Source organism: Pangasianodon hypophthalmus, chromosome 27 (assembly GCF_027358585.1).
Source record: "Pangasianodon hypophthalmus isolate fPanHyp1 chromosome 27, fPanHyp1.pri, whole genome shotgun sequence".
Taxonomy (NCBI): Eukaryota; Metazoa; Chordata; class Actinopteri; order Siluriformes; family Pangasiidae; genus Pangasianodon; species Pangasianodon hypophthalmus.
Genome location: NC_069736.1, coordinates 1,659,933 through 1,676,862, shown reverse-complemented (window position 1 = coordinate 1,676,862; position 16,930 = coordinate 1,659,933). Strand labels below are relative to the sequence as shown.

At 40.4% G+C, this 16,930-nt stretch overlaps 2 protein-coding genes and 1 long non-coding RNA gene across 6 annotated transcripts in view; 2 read left to right on the top strand and 1 right to left on the bottom strand.

Annotated features, from left to right (window-relative positions):
- Positions 1-2,080: 2,080 nt before the first annotated feature.
- On the top strand, positions 2,081-6,374 carry LOC113531053 (transmembrane protein 250). 2 transcript variants are annotated; one of them, XM_026921524.3, is made up of 2 exons: positions 2,081-2,362; positions 3,395-6,374. In XM_026921524.3, exon 2 carries the CDS (start codon positions 3,596-3,598, stop codon positions 4,013-4,015), a length of 420 nt encoding a protein of 139 aa, XP_026777325.1. In that variant the 5' UTR covers positions 2,081-2,362; positions 3,395-3,595; the 3' UTR covers positions 4,016-6,374. The 2 variants fall into 2 exon arrangements, with proteins under 2 accessions (XP_026777325.1, XP_026777326.1); XM_026921525.3 differs by lacking the exon at positions 2,081-2,362 and adding an exon at positions 2,369-2,717.
- A 232-nt stretch (positions 6,375-6,606) lies between these two features.
- On the bottom strand, positions 6,607-9,173 carry LOC117596233 (uncharacterized). Its single transcript, XR_004577402.2, has 3 exons — positions 8,833-9,173; positions 7,073-8,022; positions 6,607-6,928 (listed from the first exon to the last, which is right to left on the bottom strand). It is a non-coding gene; the product is annotated as an uncharacterized LOC117596233 (long non-coding RNA).
- The window catches only part of LOC113531424 (nucleus accumbens-associated protein 2), a 45,243-nt gene continuing 36,300 nt past the window's right edge, over positions 7,988-16,930 (top strand). For 2 of the 3 annotated variants that reach the window (XM_034300582.2, XM_034300581.2), the window contains exon 1: positions 7,988-8,494. The gene's annotated coding sequence lies outside the window, so the exon portion shown is untranslated. Of the gene's footprint in view, positions 8,495-14,729 lie in introns of those variants that run through there. The other variant, XM_034300583.2, reaches the window with a different exon arrangement.

Sequence of the window (16,930 nt, the reverse complement as noted above, 5' to 3'; positions counted from 1 at the left end):
TTAGACATGTTTCTAGTGAACGTTTCATGATTAAGGAACTCAGGACCTTTTTTAAGGAGAAAATCAGAATGTTAGGCATGTTTCTAGACGTGGATCTTTCTTAGGAAATCAGGAACTATTTTGTAACTCAGGAACTCAGGAAGTCAGAAAATGTAGGCACACTTCCTCCAGAGGAACCTTTTGAAGAATGCAGAAATTCTGAAATTTTAGGCCAACTTTATGTTTCTATTGGAAGAACATTTTCAGGTCATCAGGAACTTTTTTGTAAGCCAGGAACTTTAGGCATTTTTCTACTGAAAAAATATTTGAGGAACCTTTCTCCTAACTCCAGGCCTTCGTGTTTTTGTGGCATTTCGCTCTCAGCAGCAGCAAAATTGCATCCTGGGTGCACGCTGATGGTTTAAAAATCTAGATTCATGTTAACATCATATTCACGCAACAACACAGCTCTAAATAAAAACCTGACTTCACTGTCCGTCTCAGTTTTGCTGTGTTTCCTGCTTGTGCTGGCTGCAGAATGACGTCATAATGTTATTGTCCATATGGAACTGCAGGAACAGGAACTCTTTAACTCCTCAGATGGTTCAGGAACCTCAGTGGAAACACTTGCACTTCATCTTACAGTTCAGAAGATTGAAGCGCAGTTTATCAGTGTCATGTTTTTTATCGGTTTTGTGCTTCGAATATATATGTGTGTGTGTGTATATATATGTATATATATATATATATATATATATATATATATATATATATATATGTATGTATATAGGCAATGTTAGGTTGGATTAAATTAAATTTAATCAAATAATGTAAAAGTTGCTCATTAAAGTCTGAACTTAACCACAACCCGAAGACTTGCGGCCATTCCCCGGACCTGTGAGAAGTTTCCTGGCACTGAAAGTAAACGAGGAACGCAACACAATTAATAGTTTCACTCGGTTTCTCTGTCAGTGCTGCCTGCAGCGCAAATTATTACACCGCTGATTAAATTAGCAAAAGCAATCTTAATCCTCAAGTGTGTTATCTGGGAGAATTTATTTACCGCCATGACGGCTTGATGCATGCTTGATTAATTATAATGAGGTTTGTTTCTCTGATTCTGCATAATATATCTTTAAATCCTGAGCACAGCGATCATTAACGGCCATAATAAAGGCTTTAGAATAAAAAACTCTGTTTATGATGGATAGAACTGCGGTTCGCCGTGTGCAATCATGAAGCCTCGCCATAAATCTGGAGCTTGACATGCTGGGAAAGTGAGATAAAGGTGAAAGGAAGTTTGCAAGGACGCATACTGGAGTTAGATTTACGTGGCTCATGTTAGTTTTGTGAACATATTATTTTACATATTATTTTATTTTATTATGTTTTACAGGAATAACGATTTTATAATGTTGATATAAGCAAAGGCACAACATTCTCCAGCAACAGCCTGCATTTGTTATTATCTGCTTTACAGATACTTATGTGAAATTTACTCATGAAAAACCCAACACTGCTGATCACCCTGAGAACACAGTGAAGCATGGTGGTGGTAGCATTGTGTTGAGCGTTACTGTTAGCTTCTTGGTTGCTTCTCTAAATTATAACCTCCATACCTGGGTGCTAACTTTTAGTGAAGTGCCTCCTCTAGGTCACAGTTACACAGTTACACCCTATCCTTTCCATTTTTAATGTCGCTGTGTAGGATGTTCAAAGGTTGGGATATGTTTTATAACCAAAAACTTTTCCATAACTTTGTTCCAGATATGTTTTGATAGATCATCGGTTTTTATGATGCTGTTTGTTCAGGTGTTTTATCTAACAATCTCCAGGAACAGGTGTATTTACACTGAGATCACGTGATACTTTAATTGTGACTAATTATGTGACTTTTAATGGAAACTACATTAGGGTTTTCGCAGAAACGGGAGTGAATTTTTATGTAAATAGGTGTAATTATTTATGTAAATGATGTAAAGGCACTGTAAATCTGTATAATAACACATATAATATGTAATAATACATAAAATAGCAACTTGAAAATAAATTTCGAGTAGTTTCAGTACAAAAACTTTTTTTTTTAAACCTTGTTGTTTTTGTTACAAAATGTTTTATTCGTCGTTTATGCATCAAATACCTGGACCCTCAGCACCGTTAAACCGGTCGTCGGTTGCCATGACAACCAGTCGTTCCACATTTTACGACAAGACGTATTTTGCTCCGCTTGTCAAACCGCTAACCAATACAAGCTAACTAGTGTTCGGTTTTGCTGTTATTGTTTAAATGTCCGCTTTTCTATTTAACGATTCAAATTTTTAACTGTACGAGAATAATTTGTAGAGGACATCTGCTCTAGTGTTGAATTTTTGCTTGATATAAGGTACATTTATTTTTTTTCCCCCCTAAGGCTCAGACGCTTGAACGCTAACTTAGCTAGCTTGCTTGCTCATATTCATACAAATCCCGCCTCCTGCACTGTGATTGGCTGAGCTTGAACGCGTCTTAGACTGTGATTGGCTAGAACTGTCTGCCTCATGCGCTAGGATTGGCTGATTGGATGGAGCTGTCCTAGCCACTGCTGTAGCGGCTTTGGGCGGATTTGTTAGCATGACGACTAGCACAAAGAACTAGCCGGTTTATTTTCATTTATTGCTACAAATAAATATTTTTCTAAGGAATTACATTAAAACAAGTAAAGTAGATACATATTTAACAAGTGACAAAAATATTTTGCGGTAAGTCATCGTTTTATTTTATTGCTCAGTAATAAGTGAGTAATTGTGTACTATTACTATGGTAACGAATTCTAGTTATTCTGGGGCAAAAAAAACGTAACATTCCTCTTATTTTATTAAATAATGTCAATAATTATATCAGTAAAGAATTAGTAATTCTGGTAAAATAATAATTCTAATATTTACAATCTTAAATATCTTAAAAACCTTGGGAAAAAAACAGTTTATAAGTTATTCTAGTGTAATTTGTGTTTTATATTTAGAGCAAAGTCTCTGCTTAATCAACATATTAGACTAATTTTTATTCCCCTAATAGAGTAAAGGGTTTTATAACGTGATATTTAAGTAATTAACGTGTAACAAACAATTAATGTGGTCCGACGTTTCTTCAGTTCCCCACTCACAACTTTAGTTCCTACCCGCAGTTAGTTCCAGTTTGCTGTTTGAGACGCAAAAATGAAAGAAAACGTATAACCAAGGTTTCATCTTCTCCTGTCATGGAGGCTAAACCCTGTCAATAAATGTGTATAGAGACATTAGGATGAAAAATAAAGCCTGGAAGATGAATAAAGAAGCAGAGTTTGCTGATGTGTGTGGACAGGTCACAAGCTACAGAGAACACAGGTTTATTGGTTTTCAAATCTCATCTTGTACCTGATGAACATCTCTTTATGCAGAATTCTGGCGTGAAGTGGAAACGGAAATGGAAGCGAGCCGAGAAGTCACGCAGCGGCCATGAGAGCGACAGATATTCATCCTGTAACCGCACGCAAAACTTCCAACCTCACGCCACGTCCCGTAACACTGCCATGTCATCGACCCATGAGGCGTCGGCCGCGTCGTGAGCTCGCTCTGCGAGGGGCTCGTCCGGCCCACTCATGCCCGTGATCCCCATCCCGAGGCGGGCGCGCTCCTTCCACGGCCCCCACAGCACGTGCATGCACTCGGCCTGCGTCCCGGCGCGCGCCTCCCAGCTCCTGCGCACCAACTACAGCAACTTCGACCTGTACCTGAAGTCGCGCTGGACCTACGGCTTCGTGCGCTTTCTCCTCTACTTCGGCTGCAGCCTGTTCACGTCGCTCCTGTGGGTGGCGCTCGCGACGCTGCTGTGCCTCGAGTATGTGTGCGTCCGCGTCGTCCTGCGCCTGCAGTACAAACTCTCGGTCATCCTGCTGCTCCTGGGACATCGCAGGCTGGACTTCGGCGTCCTGAACGAGATCTTCATATACAGCATGCACATCACCATGTTCCTGGTGGGAGGACTCGGCTGGTGCTTCATGGTCTTCGTGGATATGTAGACAGTTTGAAAAGATGCGGAAAGTAACGTTTACGCGACGTCCATCTCGCGCCGAATGTAGTCGATCAGCCGAGACGTGTTTGGGACGTCAAGCTCACGTCTTTAGTTTTGAGCTATAGCTCCACGGCTGATGCAGGAAACTCATAATGAAAGTCTATACAATTCTTCATAAATTCGCTTCAAATCATAATCCGTATTAACTGTGTGAGAATCTCGCTCTTTCAGACGATACAGTACGTATCACGATACGTAGTGTACGATACGATACGGTTAAACACGCAACGATTTGATGCACTTCAATTCGATTCACAATCACCGATACGATTGAGTTCATCACTGATACGATTCAGTTTCTTTACTGATACGATTCAGTTCATCAGTGATACGAATCGATTCATGCCTGATTCAGATTTAATTCCAGTTTGATTCAGTTGAGTTAAATTTGCATTTTCCGCCACAGGAAAGTCACACACACACACACACACACACATGTGCATCGATTTTCGACAGCAGTACTGATTTCTAAGGCGTTTTCCTTTTCAATTCGCATCTTTTTCCGACATTTCGTCCGTTTCCTTCCAGCTTTTTGATACATTTCCACCTTCGAGAGTTAACAGGCGTGGCTTAGGAAGTGTCATGATAAGAAGTTTCAAGGAAAGAAGATTTACAAGATGTAGATAATGTAGCATTTCCGCATTCAGCTACACGGTGAAGATTTATTTGTGTTTAAAGATGACAGGAAATCAGACCCTGTGTGTGTGTGTGTGTGTGTGTGTGTGTGGGGTATCACTGAAGATCTGGATGCAGTTTTGAGATTTTTTCAGGGAAACAGACTTGCATTGTGGGTTATCTACGTTAGCCTCGTGGCTCCAGTGCAGCATTGAAGAGTCAGACGTCACACACGCACCAAACACGTCTTGGCTGATCGAATACTTCCGGTGTAAAATGGAAGATTGTGTACCTTTCTTTTTTTTTTTTTTTTTTTTTTTTTTTTAACTAAACTATTCCTTTAAATACTGTAAACACAACACTAACTAATACTAATGTGCCAACTGTTTACTGCATGACAAACTTTTTTAGTGCATTATTTACTGACTTTGTGGGAAAAAAAAATCACCAACTCTTTCACATTCCAGACATTTCTCCAGCATGCTCCATTGTTGATGCCATATTAAAGGTGCCGTCTGTGTGATTTCATTTAACCTCAAAGCAGAAATTGTAGCTTTAAGGGGGAAGTTCAGCGGAAAATCAAATTGAGGCTGAAAAATGTACCTCAAAGTGCAATCATAGACTCATCCATCTCTTTAAAAAATGATGTAGCTTATAAGGATTTGGTTAGGAATGTACGGAAAAGATTTCGGGAGACTCGAGTACTATTCGGACGGGATTAGTTTTCCGGACACGTGTCTGATGACTGATGTCGGATGGCGTCTGGAGTAATTATGATCGATTCGAATGAAAAATAAAACATCCATGCGTACTACATACACACACCTCATTTTAATACAAACTGATTGTTGTTAGGGGGCGTGGCCACACAAGCTGATCATTAGTAGGTCACATGACCATAACGTATGTCGGTTATACTTGTGCTAAGAACGCGTAACTAAAAGTCTCGGAAGCGTGGCTTCTCTAACACGTCCTTTTAAACGTCGTCTGTATTTTATCGTGTGTTTTAAACTCGCTTCCTGGAGTGTCTTTACGTGCAGTCTGGAAAAAGTGGCGTGATTCGGACGGGACTAAAATCCCAGAGATACTCCGGTGATAATTACGTTACACACCTCTGGATGTAAAACTAATCCCGTCCGAATAGGGCTTCCATGACTTTTTAGCTATTTTATTTGTAGCTTGAGTAAAAAAAAAAAAAAAAAGTAATGAAGAATCGATTACATTTGAGGTAAATGGGAGTGTTGTGTACGTGTTTCACCAAACTCTTCCTTTAATCTGAGTGGGGAAAGTGTCACATGATCACACAAGGAGAGTTTACTACGCCTCTCGATGCCAAGCAGACCATGAGTCTGATGCCCCACGTCGGGCAAGAGAGCGAAACCGCTTCACACAATCCGCTATTGTTCGGGGATCAAGGCGTCATATGCCTCGTGCTTGGCCGGACGCTTTCTTTTGTTCCCTAAACGAAGCCACTCGGGGGACGTTTGGGTCCAACAGCGTGAAACTCGCACCGCGCCGTCACACGTCACACATCCTCTGATGAACACATGATCGACCTCGCTGGTGTGTCTCTGCTGTGCCATGTTCATTAACCGTTAATATGTTCATTTCATTCATTCATTCATTCATTAAGTTCACTGGACCCTCAGGAACTGCATTTTGTAAAAAATAAATTTATTTAAAGCTCAAAATAGTCTGTGTTTTTTTTTTTTTTTTGCATTTGTATGAGTTTGATTTTATTTGCAAGCGCACAGCTCTATATATTACCAACTAGCGCTGATTGATATGATTAAAATATTTTTTATATATATATGTATATATATATATATATATATATATATATATATATATATATATATACATATAACTTGTAATACTGATTTATTAATTTAACAAGGAAAATTCATTCACGAAAAATTCATGCAGCAGTTGTGGCGTAAAGTTATACACTGTTATATATAAGTGACACACTCTTCATTGTGACTTTTCTGTTCCTGTTGATTTTATTTTTAATGTATAAAATGATAAAGTGCAAGTTGCTACAGAATGTTAAAGTAATAGTTGTAGAAAATCGAAGTCTCCTAACTCCACGAGACAACATGGAACATTCTGGACGTAGAGGAACGTGTGATGGTGCTAGACTCACACTGGTGTGTTTACGGGATTGTGCGAGACGATATGGGCGACAGCCAGTCACACTTTCCTTCGCCACTTTTCAGCACTCCAGTACTTCTGGGCCCAGTTTCTGAAAGATGGCAGAGAGAGAGAGAGAGAGAGAGAGACTCAGTGTGATGCTCGCTCGACCACTTCATGTCTTTCTGTAGAGAGATGAATCCTGAGATCCACCACGAACTGTTTATACATTGATTCGCTGGTTTATCTGCTATACCTGCCATTTCCACTACACTGATCGTGAAGGTTTAATGATTGTAGCCTTTATGTTGCGCTGCACAAAGTATTGGCACCCCTTCCTTCCACCCTGGAATCCATCAGTGTACCTAAGAAAGCATAAAGACTGTCCTGTTGATCATCTCACGCTTTATACTCTCACTGTGTGTGTGTGTCCAGCTGGGATTATTCCCGCCTCACTCCCGCTGTTCCCGACGGCATAGGCTACGGATCCGCCGCCGCCGTCCTGACCTGGATCAAAGCTCTAACTGATAGTGATTGGTCAGAAGGTGACAGAACTTTGGCAGTAGTGCAACTGCAAATCACAGGTTTACATTAACACGCCTATTTTAAATGATCGTTTCTATAGCAACAGCTCATTCACAGGGACTTGTACGGCAGACGCACGACATAAACGGATTTTAAAAACCGTTGATTTTATATTAAGGAGCTGTCTATTTAATATTTATGGAAGGAGTCTCCAGTGCCAGAGGTACAGCTGTTACTTTAAGCTTTCTGTACATGATAAGCTGAGGTTTTTGACTGATTATAGCTGCCGCGACATAAAATGTAGCTATAAACGGATAAAAATATGACATGATGTTATAGGAAAGTAATCAGCTTCTGCGTGTTACTCGGGAGTAACTCGGGCTTCGTCGAACCACGCGGAGTGTTTTATTCCTTACATCATGTAGAGAATGAAGAAGGAGTGTGTGAGGAGGGTGTGAAGCGCGACGGAGCTTACGGACCGCCTCAGAGCCGGGGGCGTGGCCTGCACCCTGAGCGCCGAGGGCTTCACCTGAGCGCACACCTGGCCTAGGATGGAGAATCACCCTGAGAGAAGAGAGAGCACACAGACTCGGAGCTGTGCCTTTAAAACACAAACACACTCCCTACAGGACTGTAGCATGATGTCATACACTCTCCATGTGAGGAGCTGCAAATCACTTCCTGGAGAGAGAGAGAGAGAGAGAGAGAGAGAGAGAGAGAGAAGTTAAAGTGAAGGGAAAACTTTAAAGCAGGGATTGTGACGCAGTGGTGCAAATAAAGCTTTCTGGAATTGAATTGAATTGAACTGAATTGAAAGTGTGTGTGGGTGTGAGTGTGTGTGTGAGAGAGAGAGAGAGATGGGGAGAGCGCGAGCGTGCGGGACAGCGCGCGTGCACACCGAGTGAAGTGAAGTGAAGCGGAGTGAAGCGCGCGTGCTGCCGTTCTTCTTTTCTTTTTCCTTTCTTTTTTTTTTTTTTTTTTTTTTAAATTTCCTTTCCTTGTGTTTTTTTTTTTTTTTTTTTCCTGCGCAAAGTTTCGGTCTCGCGGATCGAGCCGCAGTGACGCAACCAGCATTTCAGCGCGCGCCGTTTCTGGCTTCTCCTGCGTGACGCATGATGGGTGCCATGTTTAATTTCCTACTTCACTGATTTATGTGAGTATTTAAAAAAAAAAAAAAAAAAAAAAAAGAGTTTATTATTCCTGTTGTTATTGTTATTAGCATTTTTCCCCATATGCTTGGCATGCATGTGTTTCTCAGCTGTGTTTGTTTTGGTCCCTGTGTCGGTTTGAGAGCATAAAGCTGCAAGTTTGCGTCCTAAAATAAATAACACATAAATAAATAATGAAATCATTCTCGCAGACTGTGCTGGAATGTTGACAGTTTATCCATCCAGGCCGACTCACTTCACAGCACAGTTTAGAGGCTCAGCCATGAGCCATTTCTCTGCTCTGAGCCTGAACATGAGCTGCTGCTGATTTACACAGACTGACCTGATGAAGAGGGTAGAAGTTTTAAAACTTCAGCTGCATGGTTCCTCTGGGACCCTCTGCATTGTTCATGCTTCTGCTTGGAGCTTTTTCACAAAGGGGGAACTTCATCTAGCTTTCTGAAGTGTAAGAGATCCTGTAAGGACAAATCAAAGAACCTTTTGAAAGCATGGCTGCAAGTTTGCGTCCCAAAATAAATCCTAAATAAACAGTTCAGTAATTCTCACAGACTGTGCTGGAACGCTGACACTTTATCAGGGCAGGCTGAGGACACGGTTTATTTAAATATTCCTTTCAGAGCCACCACCATTAGAGGTTTCGATCATTCGAGCCGTAGCACGAGGCTGGCGTGGGTTCTGCTGAGCTACAAAACTGACCTGATGATCAGGATTGAAGTTTTAAAACTTCGTGGTTCCTCTGGGATTCGCTGCATTGTTAATGGCTCTACATGGAGCTTTTTCAGAAACAGGAACCTCTTTTAGTTTTCTAAAGAACCCTGAAACCTTTAAGGACAAATCACAGAAGCATTTGAAAGGATTTATTCCCAAAATAAATGAAAAACAGATAAACAGATAAAGAATTCTCAGTGATTGTTTATCCAGGCGGACTGAGTTAACAGCACTGTGTGTTTTACTCCGTTGAGACCCACAAGAACCTGAACGTGAGGATCATGTGGGTTCTGTTGTTCTAGAAAAACTAACCTAGTGATAATTTGCTGTTTTACAAGTAGGCTAAATGCTTCCTCTGGGATTCTCTACAGGGTTAATGGTTCTACTGGAAGCTTTATCAGAAAGGGGAACTTCATTTAGTTTTCTAAAGAGCCAAAAAAAAAAAAAAAAAAGAAATCTGCAGTTTTTATTCCTGTAAATGAAAGATAAACTGGGAAGAGAAAGGATGTATAGAAATGTTCCTTTTAGACCCACAGCCATGAGAGATTTAGCTTTGACTTTAACACCAGGTTGTGTTGTTTTAGAAAACTGAACTGATAATGTTTATAGTTTTTAAAAGCACGATCTGGGCTGTAATGATCTCGACCTGTTATTCAGACCGGCTTACAATTTCAACCAATCTATTACTCAGAATTAGTCATTCATAAATATTTTGATATGTTGAACAGATATGACAGAATCAGACGTGAACTGATTAAAGAAATACCGTGAAAATAGGATCAAATTTTTTAAAAAGTGAAGAATTAATAATACTTCTGTCTTTTTTGTAATTTAATATCTATAGTACAGCTAATACCTTTGACTATGGATCATTGCACTTTCTAGTAAATGTGGTTATACGTTACAGCCCTAAAGAGAAAGTCCTGTTTACTTTTAGTGAATCGACAGAGCTAGCTAACTTTTCCCCGGAAAGAAACACACCTTAGCTACAGCCGTTCAGCTGTCAGTGTGTTTTTAGCTGTATGATAATGACTAATCACTCGATGACGACCAAACTCCTTTCAGAAGTGGAACTATATAAACATCCGCATCACTTCCAGCTTTCTGCTCGTATATTTTGATATTATCGCTCACCTTGTATCTACTTCCTGTGTCATATATAAACTAAATTAATATGTTGGATTATAGATCGCTGTGGGTGGTACGGCAAAAAAATGTAGCACGATACGTAAGAACAGTTTCAAAATACACAATATGGGTCATGATATTTAATTTTCCTAATAAACATATATATATACTTATAATCATGTGATATAATGTAATAATATTGTTGATATAATACTTAATAATTCTAATAATTAGACATTTTTATAACACTCATGAGCTTTGGTGTTGCTCAGAATAATAATAAAATATTATAATACAAAGAAAAAGAAATGCAGGAAACCTTTAACGCCTATAAAAATGAATTCGAACCTCTTTGTATTTTGAATAACAGTGGAATTCATGAGTGTAGTAAAAGTACTAAGATTATTGTGACATAATTGAGCTTAATACTAACGTCGTTCTACAGCTATATCACCGTAGCGGTTCTGTAGCTTCTGTAAGTTACTGTAGCTTCTGTAAGTTACTGTAGCGTTTCTGTAGCTTCTGTAAGTTACTGTAGCGTTTCTGTAGCTTCTGTAAGTTTCTGTAGCTTCTGTAAGTTACTGTAGCTTCTGTAAGTTACTGTAGCGTTTCTGTAGCTTCTGTAAGTTTCTGTAGCTTCTGTAAGTTACTGTAGCGTTTCTGTAGCTTCTGTAAGTTACTGTAGCTTCTGTAAGTTACTGTAGCGTTTCTGTAGCTTCTGTAAGTTACTGTAGCGTTTCTGTAGCTTCTGTAAGTTACTGTAGCTTCTGTAAGTTACTGTAGCTTCTGTAAGTTTCTGTAGCTTCTGTAAGTTACTGTAGCTTCTGTAAGTTTCTGTAGCTTCTGTAAGTTTCTGTAGCTTCTGTAAGTTACTGTAGCGTTTCTGTAGCTTCTGTAAGTTACTGTAGCTTCTGTAAGTTTCTGTAGCTTCTGTAAGTTACTGTAGCTTCTGTAAGTTTCTGTAGCTTCTGTAAGTTACTGTAGCTTCTGTAAGTTTCTGTAGCTTCTGTAAGTTTCTGTAGCTTCTGTAAGTTACTGTAGCGTTTCTGTAGCTTCTGTAAGTTACTGTAGCTTCTGTAAGTTTCTGTAGCTTCTGTAAGTTTCTGTAGCTTCTGTAAGTTTCTGTAGCTTCTGTAAGTTACTGTAGCTTCTGTAAGTTACTGTAGCGTTTCTGTAGCTTCTGTAAGTTTCTGTAGCTTCTGTAAGTTACTGTAGCGTTTCTGTAGCTTCTGTAAGTTACTGTAGCTTCTGTAAGTTACTGTAGCGTTTCTGTAGCTTCTGTAAGTTACTGTAGCTTCTGTAAGTTACTGTAGCGTTTCTGTAGCTTCTGTAAGTTACTGTAGCTTCTGTAAGTTACTGTAGCGTTTCTGTAGCTTCTGTAAGTTTCTGTAGCTTCTGTAAGTTACTGTAGCTTCTGTAAGTTACTGTAGCGTTTCTGTAGCTTCTGTAAGTTTCTGTAGCTTCTGTAAGTTACTGTAGCTTCTGTAAGTTACTGTAGCGTTTCTGTAGCTTCTGTAAGTTTCTGTAGCTTCTGTAAGTTACTGTAGCTTCTGTAAGTTACAGTGACCAGGTAACGAGCGTGCTGGCCTTCATGGCGGTTGTTACGCAGTCCATGATGCAGTGTTATATATGTTTAGAGCTAGTTCTGCTCTGGAGCTAACACAGCAACACGAACATGGTGTACATTTTATTTTACGCTAAACTTTTCCTTTTAGTGGTGAGTTTTGTTGTTTTTTTTTTTGTTTTTTTCCCCACACAACCCCAAACTGGCCGTGACTGTGCTGATGATCAGCATCACGTTTCTAATTACAGCTCCATCAGACACACGTCAGGATCTGCGTTCACGAGATGCATGTGTTTCTGTTTGTGGATTCCTTTTGAGGAAGGAAGCTATGGTCATAGGAGAGAGTGTATGACCCATGACCGTGTGTGTGTGTGTTTGTGTGTGTGTGTGTGCTGACTATTGCATGCTGCCGTCTGGTTTTGAGGACATGTGACTGAGCACAATGCTGCCTTTCCTATGCGACTGGCATGTGCTCTTTATGGCATTTCCCTTCTTCTCTCTCTCTCTCTCCCTCTTCCTCTTGAGTTCTTTCTTTCACTATCTATCTATCTATCTATCTGTCTATCTATCTATCTATGTATCTATCTATCTATCTATCTATCTATCTATCTATCTATCTATTTAATGTCTCATATTACATTAACAACAAACTAAAGTTAAATTTGTAGATTTGTATTTTCTTTTTCACTAATAGTACGTGAATGCAGCAGGAACAATCAAACTTTTGTGCATGTGTGTGTGTGTGTGTGTGTGTGTGTGCATTCCTCAAAGAGACAATTCATCCAGAAATTACATTTGGTGTTTGAAGGTGTCTGAAGTGTGAAGCTACGAGGTGAGACTTAGATATACGGCGTATGTGTTGATATATCACAGCACTGCATTAAACAAAAACACAACTTGATGCTTTCCTGTTGCTGGAAAAATAGATTTTTTTTGCTTTTTAATCATAAGTGGATATCGATAGTTCTTTAGGGACAGATCCAGGGCTGCCGTCCAATCAGATTTGCCCAAAATTAGGAATCACGGATGCACCAATTTTGCTCCTAAATATCAAGTGGCTCAGAATTGGATCATATGTTATAAATATTTGATAAATATTTGGTGCTAAAGTTTTCTGCACAAGTGAAGATGTGTTAAAAATGATGAAATATTTCTAGGTTCTGTATCGTATTGAGCACTAAACAGCAGAACATGCAAAAAAGAATACTTTTTTTTAAAGCAATCCCTGATAAGACTAGTGATACTGGATGCTTTTTTTTAATCCAGCTGAATTTGAAAAATAAAATTTCTCTGTAACACTGAGTTTGTAAACGTGTATTCAGGTTAGGGTAAAGCGTATTTTTTCTTCTGTTTTTCATTCACTTTCTGTGGAGTCAGATGAAAATCCTGTGCGGAAGATTATAAGCGTTAAATGCGATGAGAACGGAAAGAGAGAAAATGCCTCAGGAGCCTGAAGCGGAACCCGGATGAACCCTAAAGCATCTGCGATAACGATATTGTGTGTGTGGAGTATCGGAATAAACCGCGGAGCTGATTATGAACAGAACCCTAAAGCGCAGTATGAAGTAAATCATGAGGCGAGCAGCGTTTTATACACACCAGACTCCTCTGAGTCGCTCTGAGTAAACATCTGCATGAACTCGTGTGTGTGTGTGTGTGTTTGCTTTTGCTTTGCAGTTATTTCCTTATTTATTTTATATTTTTTGGCTTCGGAGAGAATGGCATATTCAGTGAAGAGGTTTTTTTGCTTTAGCTCAGAGAAAATCAGTTCTGACGTCTGCCTGATGTTCTGTCTAGAAGTATCACAACAGTAATCCAAAATACGTTCCTTCAGCCCCTTTAATGAAGCTTCACTGCTGTTTTTAGCATTCTGAATATCGCAATATATTGTGTAAGAGATTATCAGGAGAGTCTTTATCTTGGTTCTGAGAACTCCAAGGGAATCTTGGCATCTGCTCGGCTATCGTGTGTTCTCACACAACATACAAGGCCATGTTTCTCTTTCTCAAAGCGCGCCGTCTTTGGCTTGGCAGCTGTCCAGGATTGAGATGACGCGGCCCAGCTGGATGTTTGCATCGTGTCCCCAGTTGCCCTTCATAGTCCGCACACCAGCCAGCATTCCACATGGGAGGGCCGGAGGGAACGTGCCAAACGGAGATGTGTTCAAGTTTACTTTACATGCCGTACCTGATGTATAATCCTCATAAAACCCCCACGCAGGTGTGGAGCGCTGCGTCCTGAAAGGACTCACCTCACATTTCCAAATCAACTCAACATTTGTTGGGTTGTTATTTAATGCAAGACACTGGAGGTCCAATCAGAGGTCCAGTCATGCGTCCAATCAGAGATCCAGTCAGGCGTCCAACCAGAGGTCCAGTCAGGCGTCCAATCAGAGGTCCAGTCATGCGTCCAATCAGAGGTCCAGTCATGCGTCCAATCAGAGATCCAGTCATGCGTCCAATCAGAGATCCAGTCATGCGTCCAATCAGAGGTCCAGTCATGCGTCCAATCAGAGATCCAGTCATGCGTCCAATCAGAGGTCCAGTTAGGCACCCAATCAGGTGTCCAATCAGAAGTCTGGTCAGGCACCCAAAGAGGCTTTCAGTCAGGCATCCAATTGGGCGTCCAGTCGGGTGTCCAATCAGAGGTCCAGTTGAGTGTCTAATCAGGCATCCAGTCATGCATCCAATCAGAGGTCCAGTCAGGCGACCAATCAGAGGTCCAGTCAGGCGACCGATCAGAGGTCCAGTCAGGCGACCAATCAGAGGTCCAGTCGGGTGTCCAATCAGAGGTCCAGTCAGGCGACCAATCAGAGGTCCAGTCAGGCGACCAATCAGAGGTCCAGTCAAGTGTTCAATCGGAGATCAAGTTGGCATCAGTTCAACTTTGGGTCATTTCCTAGACCTTGAAGGTCAACCTGAACACACTTGATTTGACTCCATTAACAGTCTGCGTAGGCTTCAGGTGGATCACATGACCTCTGCTTTAAAAATTCATCGTGTCATTACTACCCCTAGGTAAGAAGGTTTCTAGATTTGGTGCAGCTCCTGAAATGAAGCACATCCCATTCAGACATTAGTGTAAAAAAACACAATAGTTTTTCTTTTTCGCTTGACAGATAAGGAATAAAACACTGTATGTGGTGCAGTTACAGTAAAATAATCAACAGTGGTATGGTGTGATGAGGCAGAGTTACTGTTAGCACCTCAAACTTGATTACTTTCCTGTAACAGCATGTCCTGAAGTGTTTTATTCTTCTTACGTCACAGCAATTTGTCAACAATTACAATTTTTATTTATTAATGAACCACTGTTTATCCATTTATAGTTACATTCAGTATTGTTGAACATCCATGAAGACAAGTTAGTTCCTGTTCTCGCTAACGTTATAGTAGATATAAACACTCGTTCCCTAAGCTCTGTCAAGAACTTTACCTCTGACTGTTACAAAGCACTGACACTGGAGACTCCTTCCATAATCGTTAAATCAGCACCTTCTTGCAGAAATCTTCACCATAGCAACGATTACACAGGTTTAAATAACATGTTTTTAATCTGTGTGCTATTCATTTTAGATTATGTGGCACGTCAGAAGGCACACTAGTTTAAATAATCCAAGCTCGGCTGTTGTGACATGTTTATGACGCATTATAACAACCTCAGCGAGACCGCAGTAAACAGCTTTACCTCCCAGTGGCCTCGGTACGCTGTGCGTTCTCTTGTTTATTCACAGTGAGCGGACCTCACGCTGCGTTCTCCACGGAGCTCATGTAGAACTGAGCGTTCATTTTCTCTCTCGCTGTCAAGAGATAAGAGAGACATGATGAGACAAAGACACGACAATGGCAGCGATTCAGGGTACAAAACACACGCACACACACACACACACACACGCACACACACACACTTTGCAGAGCTTTGTGTTTTTATAGGAAGCAAAACCACATCACATTTAACACATTCAGTTTTCTACAGAGACGCCCCATATCCAGATTTCCGTTTCTTGCAATTAAAGAAAAACCGACTGATGAAACTTAAACTATTCTGAATTCTGGATTCTGATTGGTCAGAAGGTGTTGATTCATTTTCTATAACAGCAGCTCTGACAGTAGTGCAGGTTTACATTAATGCGCTCGTTCTAATACGTTATGGTTTCTATAGTAACAGCTGATTCAGGCTCTTGTACGACGTAAACGTGTGTAACTGTTGACATGGTGACGTTTCCTGTAAGAAGACATTTATGGAAGGAGTCTCCAGTGTCAGCACTTTAAGCACTTTAAGTAACTTTAAGATTTTTTTTCCCTCAGCGTCTTTGAACGTGTGAATATGACATGTGAATAACCACATGACTCACGTGTGAAATGGTCACATGTGGCTTTTACACGTCTCACACATTGTGTGCATGTGTTTTTATTGTCACATGAGATTTTTACACGTTTCATTTATTTTCACATGGTTTTATTTTTCAGTTGTGTTTTTCTTACAGGAATAATTCTTCTTCATGTGTGATCACATATTATTCACACGCAAAAAAAAAACCCTTTTCATCACATGCTGAAATGTTTAGCGATTTTTCCATTAGTGTTTTTTTTTTAAACCTAAGCAGGAGACGTTGTCGGTCTGCCCTCGGGGTTCCGATGCCGTGATCTTAAAAGCCACAGCTCGGGTCCTGCCTGTAATATTCAGCGTGTGTTGTTGGAGTGCTCGAAGACCTACTTGGCCTGTATTAATAGCAGCAACATGCCTCTCACTATGTGCGCTATGTCATGCGATACTGACGCGTAATCCTCGAATACGACTCGCTATACTGTACATGAGCAGGAATGGGATGAATTTCAGATTTAATATCACACTAATCACCCAGGATTTTATCCCAGACTGTATTATTATATTTAACTCAGTCTCTGTTCTCTCTCCGTCTCTCTCCGTTTTTCTTTTCCTCAGACTTTCACGATGAACAGAAGTTTAGGATTCAGTGATTAGGGCGAGGGTCGCCTCCAGCCTACTAGACCAGTATTTT